The sequence below is a fragment of the Heptranchias perlo genome, unplaced genomic scaffold, assembly GCF_035084215.1.
Source record: "Heptranchias perlo isolate sHepPer1 unplaced genomic scaffold, sHepPer1.hap1 HAP1_SCAFFOLD_131, whole genome shotgun sequence".
Taxonomy (NCBI): Eukaryota; Metazoa; Chordata; class Chondrichthyes; order Hexanchiformes; family Hexanchidae; genus Heptranchias; species Heptranchias perlo.
In genome coordinates, this window is record NW_027138548.1 from 552,755 (window position 1) to 564,827 (window position 12,073).

Sequence of the window (12,073 nt, forward strand, 5' to 3'; positions counted from 1 at the left end):
AATACTAATCAAACTACACTGAAAAAGTTGGACCCATATAAAGGACGTCATAATATGATTTAGTGACCGTATTTTTTGTTTAAATTGAAAAATTGCACTAATGGCACCTTTACATTTTTATTTTCTTGCATTTGGCTTCATCTCCTCCTGCAGCAGAAACTTCTGTTGGTAAAGTGAATGGATGGGAAACCTACTCCCAGGTCTCTTGACAATGATGGTCAGTAAGAAGCTTGCTCGAGCCCCTCTCTCTAAGAAGCTTCCTGGCCTCTCTTTCCCCCCACCGCCACTCCTGATGCAGCCATCTGGAATTATGGATGCGATCCAGGACTGTTCCCATTTGTTCAAATATATAGGACCCAACTGCAAGTCCAACAGTTCTGGCAGAAGGCACATTATGATCCTATCATGACAACCTTTTAAGGGGGTTACCATGTGAATTTGGACTTGTTTGAAACTTGAAATGTACTTTTGTATATGACCATATCTGTGGGTCTTAATACAGGAGATTTCAACAAGAAAAGGATCTCTGGAGGAGTTGGATGTTAAAACTGAGAAGCTCTTGGAGGGCTTCCCTGAATCTGGGGATGTGTACGAGTACTATGATGCAGGAAACCACTGGTGCAAAAACTGCAACACCATTTGTGGGACACTCTTCGACTTTTTCACTCACATGCATAACAAGCGGCACAGGCAGGTGCGTATACTTAGACACTGTTTTCTGATACTTCACCGTCACAAAAGAATTTAATTCGAAAAGTCACACTACATATACTGCAAAATAGGCAACACAGTGGCATTTGTATCATGGACAGAACTATCATTTGTTTGGAAACTGAATTAAAGAAATTGAAATAAAAGGAAAAAATAATGCAATTTGAAATAGAAGAGTTTTATGAGTTTATCGTATTTGAGTCGAAACAGGAAAAATCTGGGAAGGTAAACTAGTCAATCCCAAAAACACACAAATCTTGAAAATTTCCCACCAAAACTGAAAAATCTCCAACAAAAAAAATAATCCTAGAAACGTTAAAAAAAAATCCCTTTATTTAAAAAAAATAATTTAATGAAAAGAAAAATTCAGGAAGATCCATAATGAACTCAAGGAATAATTAATCTTAAAAACTTTGTGAAAATCTGTATGTGTGATGTGGAAAAGACAGTGTGAACAATAAGCAGGTAATGGGACATTGTGGTGTTTAGATGGCACTAAGATGTAACTGATATATAAAAGGCATCCTGGGATCAATTTGGTCACAGTTATTTCCTAAATGTGCGTGAAAATAGTACTTGGAGTAATGAGAGAAGCTGAAGATGAAGGATAACCTCAGGTACTAAAAACCGATAAGTGTAAGGTGGTATCGTGGGTTGGCAATGAGGAATATATATAAAATCAGGAATAAAAGATCAAATGAAATGCCATGGTAAAAGAGGTGACTGATGGTGACCCAGATTCAGTACCACAAACAACAGTGAAACTCCCTAAAACTCAATCAAATTCTGGAAATTAAAAAATGGAAAATCCCAAAAAGTTGATAGAAACTCTGGAAATTCATTAAAAAAATAACTAATCAACCTCCACTCCCCCAAGTAGGATAGTTGTTTAATTTGAATTTTTATCCAGTATGTTTCTAAACTGGGTGCAACTTAATGAGCTTTATATTTCACAATTTTTGTGCTTTTCTCATGTTAAAATAAAGGGGATAAAGAGGAACACCAATTTTGAATTAAGTATTAAAGGGAAGGGAAAGAATTTGACTTAAGTTTCATTTCAGAAAATCTTAGGCTTTGAAACTGCTGTTCAAAGATTATGAACACACAACCGGTTCCTATTCCTTTCTTTTGTCCTCTATTTAAAGAGGTGTAATTTCAAACCTATAGTAATCAAAGTTAGCTTGTGCAAAACTACGCACTTTGCTGTTTGTACATGGGCACCTCTAGTCCTGTGTCTTGGAGTAGTGGACATCCGTTGGAATTTCCGAAGATTGCAAGCCAACTTGTAGTTCATGTCCCAGCTCTCAGTACAAGTCAGTAACCAACTGCAATACATGATGAATACCTGCCCTTTTCATTAGCTAACTCTCGCCATGCAATAAATGAAAGATGATGTGAAACCCAAAGTTTTAAGTAGAAAATGTCTCTCCATGCTTTAAAACAGTTTTCTCTCCTTTTTAAAGCAGTTTTGGAAAACAATCAGTCAATTTTTCATTTGGTCTTTTCCATTTTTAACTTGTTTCTTACCTTCTCCACAGCAAGTCATGTGCACTGATAAACTACAGGGAGAAAAAGGCATTTTATATACAACTGTAATGTACTCTTGTACTGTAACAACTAATTGTGTTTCCTGGTATGTGCTTGTTGTAATATACTCTGTGTAAATTAATGTACAAATCCACGATGTGCCTCTGTCACTATGCAACTAGACGCTGGATCCTTATGATAGACCATGGTCTGCGAAGATGCCAAGTGAAGACAAAAATGACTCCATTAAGCGAACTGATAAAATAACAATGCCGGCAAAAGGTGGGTTTGTGTTTTATTTCATTTTGCAATCTGTTCTGAATATTTTGCTGTAGGAGCTGCTTTATGGGAGGGGGAGGTAGAGAACTTGAGCTCTATTTATAATTCTTCTGTGCAATTCCTTTGCGTGCCCTTCACACAGTAAGGTGTGACAGTTAGTTTTGCTTGGCCAGTGGAGGATGTGATCCAGTCATCGCCCTTCTATCTCTTCCCACTCTTGCTCAAAATCCATGCTATATCATAGCTCTTTGCAAGGGGTCCATCTGGATGTGAAAATCTCAGTTAAGGCAGGCCAGTTTGAGTGATAACCAGAGTTTATCCAATGAGTAGTTGAGCTATACAGATGCAGGGGTTGCTGCAGTTGGTATCAGCACCTCATTGGTTAGGAGGGAAAAACCTGATCTCTACCTAACAACCCCTACTTAGAAATGCACACCTGCAGATATCGGTGAGGGTGTGACGAGGCTCAGTGGTCAAATAACCAGCTTATCACCATCAGGGTTCCACATGACTGATACCAGACAACCATTAATACCTATGAAACATGGTCTAGCAAATATTCATTGCCTTTCAAAAAGGGGGAGTGGAAACCAAATCAAAAGTGCTTTAATCAGGGCAGACTCCTTAACAAGCAATTGCCAGAATTAGATATGTATAACTAGAATAAAGTCACACTCCAGCTGGATATATTTAAAATCTGGGCATCGTATTCTTAGGACGCTCATTATGTTGAATCTTTTCTGTATTTCATCTCAGCTTCTGACTGCGTACATCTGTCCTTGTCTCAGGTTCAGAATTTCTGATGCCAGTCACTGGATTTTACTGCCAGCTCTGTGAGGAGTTCTACGGAGATCAGATCTGTGCTGAAGATCATGTCAAATCACACGGTCACAATGATAAGTATAAGGTTAGGAAGAAAGACGATTATAAAGCATTTCCAGAATGGAGATAGCAGCCTGGGAACCTAGTGCACTGGAGTTACTGGTGCACTGGTTATGTGTCCCATCTACCTAAAGCACACAGCACATACTCTATGGGGCAGATATGCACTGCTTGGATCTTTCAACTCTATGGCACACAATGATGTCTCCATAATCGATCGTTTTTTCAGAAATGCCTTTTTGCAGATGAGATGCAATGCGGACAGGCATTTGGATTTTGTATGAAGCATCTCTTTGTTTTAAATGATGGAAATAATTTCTGAAGCATTTCAGGTGATGCTGATACCTGTCTTCAAAGTACAAAATGACCAGAGAGTGGTTTTATCTCCATAAAAAGGGTGTGAAGCCATTTCCGGCCATTAAAAGTGTTCTATTGTCTGATGCACAGTTTTAGTATTTGAGCAGTTTCAGTAATGGGCTATATAAGGTGGAGTATTCCTCAGTAATTGGTATAACCCAATTTAATGTGACTTTTTATGTGGAATGAAATTCCACAAAGGCAAAAAATAGCTATTTTTGACCAGTCTCGACACTATGGGTCAATTCATTTACAGAGCGGCTTAAGCTGCAGCCCGAAGTGCACAGCCTCCTTTTTCACCATACATGTCTAAACACGCCTTCTGTGTTCCTTCTTAGCTCTGCTAAGATTTGAATACGAATCAAATAAATACATTAGTGGTAATCCCTTTTAGCAGGTTTTGAAGGACCATAAATGAATGGAAGACCTGTGGTAATTCATTGCAAAATAAAATGGTGTAGCATAACCCTATTCGTGAGTAGTAGATATTTTTCTGTCTTTTCCAACTCAATACTGCAAATCTAAAGTGACAATAAATGAAGCATGATCTTTGGGTAACGTCAGCAGTGACCTGGGTGTAACCCTCACTGAAAGCTGCCACCCTCAATAGTGGCAGAATAAGCCATGTAAGATGAGGAACTCTGTGATTGAATTCTTCGATTGATATTTTTCATAAGTATTTAAGAAAGATGTTTGAGTCATGTCAGAAGCTTCCTTCCTACCACGTGTCAGTAAGAGAGTAATTTTTAGTGGCTCAGACGCTATGAAGGAATGCACCTACTGAAAATGATGGACATGCAAAGATTTACCTCCAGATATACACTCTTGTCAGGAATGCCTGAACACTGCTGTTTGTTGTAGCAGAGTGTGGTGCTTGTGAAATTCTTTCTTTTCCTTGACTAAATGTTTCATTTCAGCGTGGCATGTCTTTGAGGCTCATGTCTAACATACCATGTATTTGTTTTTTTAAAAACCTGTGTGTGTGTGTGTGTGTGTGTGTGTGTGTGTGTGTGTGTACACACATACATACCCCTGTACCATGGTGCTGGCTCCATGAAAGCATGCACAATAATGGTCTGATTGCACTCCTCTACCCACTGAGCACAGCTAACATTGCTGCGTCCCCGAAATCAGTTACAAAAGAAAGGCCGTGCCTATGCTGGAACTCAAAGCTCAGTGGGTAACAGCACTTTATGGTGTGGTACTGAGACATACAGACCAAGATGATCTTGTATTCAATCCTTGGTGCTGTACTTCTTCTATTTCAGACCTTGGTTGAAGTGGGAGTGCAGGCACTACAGTTTGTGTGTGTGTTTGTGTATCTCATGTGAGGACCAAATTTGACTTGGAAGTGATTTCCTTTTTTCCCTCTTTCTCTTTCACTCCATCCCCATCCACCTAATGATCAAAGATCCTACTGATACTCATGTCTAGACTCTGATGTGAAGAATGGTGTTCTGCTGGAGGGTTGCTGGTGCCCGTGAAATTCTACCACAGCATAAGTTTGCCCCCAGGAAAAGAAGGTGGCCCCAAATGCCATGTTCAAGTTCGATGGGGAGGATAGAAACAATGGCAGTGATAAAGGGCTATTCAAAGTCAATATATCGAGGACCTGATTTAACCCGCTCTTATCCCAATGCTGTATCTCTATCTTTTGCCTCTTCCCATGTTTTGCCTGTATCCTTCCTTTCCCTCTGTCCTGGCCCATGTATCCTTCCTTCCATGCTCCATGCCAAGTCTTACCCTTCCCTCCTTCCAGTGCCTGTATCCTTTCTGTCCCCGTGGTGAGCGTGTGTCCCTCAGTAAGAAAAAATTATCCAGATTCTGTGATTCCTACATTTGACTATTTAATTCACCAAGATTACAACCCACAAAAGAGATGTAATTGTGCCTTGAATTATGTTGTAAAAACTCAGAGTTCTAGTTGTGTATAAGTATGGTAATTTATCAGTTCCTTTCATGAGTTAATTACTCATATCCTGTCTCCTTCACTGCCTCTTCTCCAATATTGAGTTGTGATCTCATGCATTCGTTTTCTGTGTTTGAAATGGAGAAGGTCTTTTCAGAATTCAATTAATGTTCTGGGAACCAGGGAAAATATATTGGAAGATTGCTTGTGGTTGGGGGGGGGGGGGGGGGGCTGGCGAGGAGAGTTCCTGAAAAATAAACTCTTTACTCCCTTTAAGCAAGGAGAAGAATTATTGCACAGAGCAGCTGACGTTTTGTTGAGTTGATAAGTATGGGTTGTTGAGACGTAAGTAATCGTTCTTTTTTTTGAAACTGCAGATGGTGTACGTTTTCTTAGAGTAACAGCATTTGTTTCCATTGTCTTTTGATAGGAATACTTAAATGAGAATCCTGTCTATGAACAGAGAAGAAACCTAGACCGCCAGGCTGGCTTAGTGGTGATCATGGAGACAGAGCGCCGGCGCCAGGCAGGGCTGAAGAGGAAAATAGATGAAGAGAAAGAGGTTCAGAAACAGAAGAGGCTGGAAGAAAGTGATGAGAGAAAGGCAAAGCTAATCAAACTGGATAAGGAGGAGCGCGAGAGTGTCACTGAGCTGGAGGAGGAAAGAAGTGACCGTTCCTCCTCCCGCAAAATGGAGCCTAGTAACAAGCCTGGTATAAAGCTAATGCTGAAAAAGGACGAGATTGAAGACAAGAAAGACGAGGAACATGGCTCATCCTTTGGGAAATTCAGCTGGAAGAAACCTGAGAAAGAGGAGGAGAAAAGCAGCATGGTGGGTGCTAAGGAGGAAAATGGTGAGGGCAGCAAAGAGAAAGATGATGGCAAGGGGCAGGCAGGAAAATCTGCCTCCAAGACTATTGAAATCAAACTCTCGGGGAAGACTCTTATTGCTCACACAAGCCCATGGGTACCATTCACTTCAGTGACCACCACCACACAGGCAAAAATCCGGCCCAACCTTCCTGTAGCTAACATGCCACTGAGGAAGGCTAGTGGGACATCTGTCAATAAGCCAGCTCCTTTAGACACATTCCTCTCCATTCGGTCTTCAGGGGCTTCCAACAAACCACTACCTGTAGTTAAGGCTGGAGTGTTGTTGGCTCCTGAAGTGATCTCCAGGGCCTTTGGTGGAGAGGAAGTGACTTTGAAGGGAAGTATTCTGGATGTAAATAGAGAACCAGATCCTTTGGCCGAAGAACCAGCTCCTGGAGTCTCTGAGTGTGAACAAACCATATTAGCTGTTCCAGTCCGCCCACCACCACCACCTCCTGTGTGTCTCGGTGACTCCAGTAAGAAAACTGAGAAACCCAAAACTTGTCTGGCTGCTGCGAATGCTAAAGATTTGTACGGCATTTATTACAGTAGCTCGGGGAAGAGTCCAGCTGACAGCAGACTTGGCAACAGTGCACAAAGTGCCAAATTGGTGCATGGTACTCTGAAGTTAGCGGCAGGACAAGTCAAAAATGAGGATGGAAACTCTTCCAAAGAACAGGTACACTCTGAAAATACTGCTGTGGTCGTTGCCAAGCCACCAGTCCCAGATAAAAGCAATGAAACTGAAACAGATGAACAAGCTGGAAGGAGGGGCATACATGATGCACAAGAAATGGAGCAATGTGAAGATAGCAATTTCAGCACCTCTGCAGTAGAATTGCAGAATAAAGGTGATGAGCTGACTGTTCCTCAGCAAGGGAGCCAAGCTGGAAAGTGGATGATTAGCACTGCAGAACACGGTGACAGCAACTTAAGTATCCCCAATCCAGCAGAAAAAGATGAAGATGAAGATGAAGATGAGGAACTGGGTACCCATGTTTTACAAAGCACTGCCGAACAGCCACAGTGGTATGATGATGATGTGAGCATCTCTAATTCAAACAAAGAGGTTAAGGATGTAGAATTGGATGCTCCCATATTAAATAGCAATGCTGAACAGTCTCAGCAAAGTGACAACGATTTAAGCATCTTCAACACAGTTGAACAAGTTAAGGACATGGAAATTGATGCTGTTGTAGCAGATAGCAGTGCAGAACAGCCTCAACAGTGTGATGATTTAAGCATGTTGAATACGCTTGAGGTTAAGGATGTAGAAATGGATGCTCCCGTATTATGTAGCACTGCAGAACAGCCACAGCAATGCAACACTTTAATAGAAGTTGACGATGTTGATGCTACTCCCATATTAGATAGTGCTGTGGAGCAACAAAGTTGCGATGATGACCTAAGCATGTCCAATCTGGCAGAGCAGGTTAGAGATGAAATCGGAGTCGACATGTTGGAAAGCACTGCAGATCACCTAGAACAGTGTGATACTGGTTTAAGCTTCCCTACTCCAGCAAAACAGGTTAAGGATGTGGAAATGGATGCCCACGTGTTAGACAGCACCGCATATCAGCCAGAGCAGTGTGATATTGGCTTAAGCTTCGCCAAGACATTAGATGAGGTTACGGATGTGGAAGTAGATACCCCTGTTTTAGATAGCACTGCAAATCAGCCAGAGCAGTGTGATATTGGCTTAAGCTTCGCCAAGACAATAGATGAGGTTAAGGATGTGATAGTAGATACCCCTGTTTTAGATAGCACTGCAAATCAGCCAGAGCAGTGTGATATTGGCTTAAGCTTCGCCAAGACAATAGATGAGGTTAAGGATGTGATAGTAGATACTCCTGTTTTAGATAGCACTGCAAATCAGCCAGAGCAGTGTGATATTGGCTTAAGCTTCGCCAAGACAATAGATGAGGTTACGGATGTGGAAGTAGATACCCCTGTTTTAGATAGCACTGCAAATCAGCCAGAGCAGTGTGATATTGGCTTAAGCTTCGCCAAGACAATAGATGAGGTTAAGGATATAAAAGTGGATGCTTTCATATTAGATAACGCTGCAGAACAGCGTTGCGATGTTGGCTTCAGCAGCCTCAATCCAACGGACGAGGTGAGAGATATAGAAGTAAATGCCGCAATATTAGATAGTACCATGGAACAGCAGCAGCAGTTTGATGCATTGGAACAGGTGCGGGTTAAAGAAGTGGATATCCACCAAGTAGACCAAATTGGAAATAATGAAATGAGCAGTTTGCTACAGACTGATCTGTGTGATAATCGTGTGATGAGTGGTCCTATCCCAGAACAGCAAGACATAGAAATGACTGGCTCAGTGCCTTGTGATGATAGTGAGGTGGGTATCTGTGTTACAGAGGAGCAAGGTACAGATATGCGCAGTTCACGACAGACTGAGCAACACGAAAATATTGAGATAAGTGCCCCTGAGGCAAAGCAGGATCAAGATCGGGGTGGAAGCAGCTCTCCTAAATCAGAAGATCTGTCTGGGAGTGGTGGAATTAACATTTCAGATCAAACCAGGAGTAGTAGTGATAGTCCGATCAGCACCCTCAATCCTGCAGTGAAGGCAGCAGACAGTGCAGAAAAAGCCCCAGAACAGCCTGCACTGCTTCAAAATATTAATTTGAGCACATCAGAAACGGCACAAAAGGAAAGCAGCAAGCCAAGCAGCTCACAGTCAATAGAAGCAGCTGGCAGCGGCCAGGTGGGCACTCGAGAGGAATGCAGGAGCAGTGGCAGCTCGCGCACCTCTTCCAGACGAGCAGCACAGGCTGGAAAGGGTGCGTTGTGCTCACAGACGCCTGATAAAACAACTGAAAAGCGTGAATCAGATGAGTCCGAAAACATTCAGGCACCTGCCAAGCAGCTGCGTCGCAGGAGTGCAAGAAACCTTCGATCAACAAAGTAACGTTGGAAAATAACCCTGACAGAAGAGAAAGATATCTGCAGAGCAGGATGCATAACATGTTCATTAACAGACATTCGAGGCACACAAACACCCTCTACGTTCTAAACTGCGGAGTATGGCCTAAACTGTGTATCCTACTCTTGTCTGATTCCCTGACTTTTTTAAAAATTTGTGATTTATTTTTTTTTTGGTTTGTTTTTCTGCTGTCTTTTCAGGCATGCATGCTGTAAAAGTTCCAGCAAGGGTTTCCAATCACTTTGTAAGTGCTGTGTAGCATTATAATTTCTTCTTTTTGCATGGTGCTGCATTATGTTGTAACAAGCACCCAGGGCGCAGACATTCCACTTTAAAAAAAAATCGATGTTTAATAAAGTACGGGGATATTTCTAACCCACGACTTGAGCTGTTTGAGAAGACAGAAGGCTTTGTGTTGCAGCATTTGCAAACTGGGTTGAAGGAGTATTTTTCCAATTTTTTTTTTTACACACTGTTCTTCTGTACTTGGTTGCCATTATTGTACTGGCCAGAAGAAATCATCTGTCACTTATGGTAAAACATTGGATGTTTTTAAGTAGTTTATAGTTCATTCTGTTTTATTCCCAATATTGTACATTAAACAGCGTAGTCAAGTCTGTGTGTCTGTCTTTTGTTCCTTTGTTTCATAATTCTGCAGTGTTGTCTCCACTGAATAGATAGACTTCACCGGTACATCTTGTCAGCCTATGAGTGGAAAGTGTGTCGGTAAGACAGGACAAGAGCATGGACCAAAATTGTGATTGTTGAGAATTTTCACTTTCGTAAATGCTATGCTTTGTAATATTACTGTGATGCAGTAACTTTCCTCTATTACAGCGTATAGAGCAATGCAGAACTGATGAAACAGAAACTGAGGAAGGAAGATATTGAACTCATTTCTCCTCTGCCTGAACACAATATCAAAATATCATTGTATTGGCAATTTCTGTACGATTCTGTTCTAAACTGTAATGTAAAAAAAACACTTTGTGAACTTGATGGATTGTAACTGAAAGTTGCTTGGAAGACACTTATTTGCATAATTACTATGTTGAAACGTTACAAATAAAACTACTCCATTCAACTGTAGAAAGTTCTGTCTTGTATTTGATCAGTTTCCAGCTGCAGAAATGTTCTGGAGTGGCCAAATAATCTGAAGTTTGACATACATGTTTCAGGGCAGCACTTCTCATCTTCAACCATCTTCATCTATTCATTGATCCCATTGACTTGAAATAACAAGTTTTAAAGAAAATTTTAAAAACTTGCAAAAAGGGCTCTCTTAATACTGGCATCCTGTTCTACAGAATATTACTAATATGGTTGCAGTGAAACATAAGTTTAGAATCCAGAAAGCGAGACCTGCGTTGTGGTGGAATGAAAATTAAACTGGGCTTGGGATCACTGTGTGTGATGCCAATATTGAAAACACATTTAACTATAAAGTTATATTGTTTCCAGTTTCTAGTTCTTTCTTCCTTTGCACATTTTATTGATTTCAAGGTCACCAAGTTTTCTCCGACTAATGGAAGTGAGTAGGCACTGTTCTCAGGGCTCTGCTGCTAGGATGTCCTTGAAAACCACCTTAGTTATTTTACCTTTCTATGTTTCCTCTCTCCCCCGCCCCCACTCTCATCAAGGTCCAGATGCCATATGGGGATTAAAGATGTAAATCCTACTTTTTTGATGCAGGATGTCAGTACAACAACACAACTTTAATCCTGAGGTTGTGCTGTTTAATCATATACGATAGCTAAAATGCTTGGTTTGTCTAATTGATTTGTGATGTGATTGTGTTTGAGGATCAGATCTTTCAGGGACAAGTCTAGCAGTGCTTTGATTGAGGAGAAGATGTAATGTGCAGGGATTTTGTGGTACGGTGAGTAATGAATCCTGCTATAAACCAGTCCTAAAATTTTCTTGTAATTAATTACAACTTTTTTTTCTTAATGAACTGGTTTTGTCATCAGAATTTTTTTTTATGCTCTCAGGTATGTCTTCCAGTATACTTTTGAAGCTTTTGCTTAGCATACAAATACAAATGAGATCAAAATACTGCTTCCTCCAAATCTGCAGCTTTACACAGCTGATATTTTTTGAGAAACCTATAGGAAGGGGTATGGCCCACAGTGCAACGTGACTGAAAAGAGACGATAGGATAAATCAGGAAAAAAATCTTTAGTGGAGAAAAATTATTGATAAGTGATTACAAGACTTGGTCATTGTTAGTATGCATAGACCATACAGGGATGAGAGTTCTGTGTTAAAAACAGAAAATGCTGGAAATACTCAGCAGATCAGGCAGCATCTGTGGAGAAAGGAGGAGTTAATGTTTCAGGTCAAAGACCTTTCATTGGAACTGGTAGAAGTAAAGATTTAACAGTTTTTAAGCAAGTACAGAGTCAGGCAAAGTGAAGGGGGGGAAAAAACAAAAGAGAAGGTCTGTGAAAGGGTGAAGGGCAGGAGTGATTAAATGACAAAAGGAATGATGTTGCAAGGCAGGGAAGGTGGTAATGGGATAAGTAAAGAAACAAAAGAACAACTGTAAATGGCAACAACAAAACCATTACCAGCACTTCTGTCCGGGA

At 40.9% G+C, this 12,073-nt stretch overlaps 1 protein-coding gene across 1 annotated transcript in view; it reads left to right on the forward strand.

The window, feature by feature from the left end:
• Positions 1–10,578, forward strand: part of znf318 (zinc finger protein 318) — a 72,941-nt gene extending 62,363 nt beyond the window's left edge. The window contains exons 8-11 of the mRNA XM_067977161.1: positions 503–694; positions 2,421–2,520; positions 3,306–3,424; positions 6,096–10,578. Of these exons, the coding sequence (XP_067833262.1) occupies positions 503–694; positions 2,421–2,520; positions 3,306–3,424; positions 6,096–9,470 (3,786 nt within the window). The 3' untranslated portion in view covers positions 9,471–10,578. The remainder of the gene's footprint in view (positions 1–502; positions 695–2,420; positions 2,521–3,305; positions 3,425–6,095) is intronic.
• Positions 10,579–12,073: the final 1,495 nt, after the last annotated feature.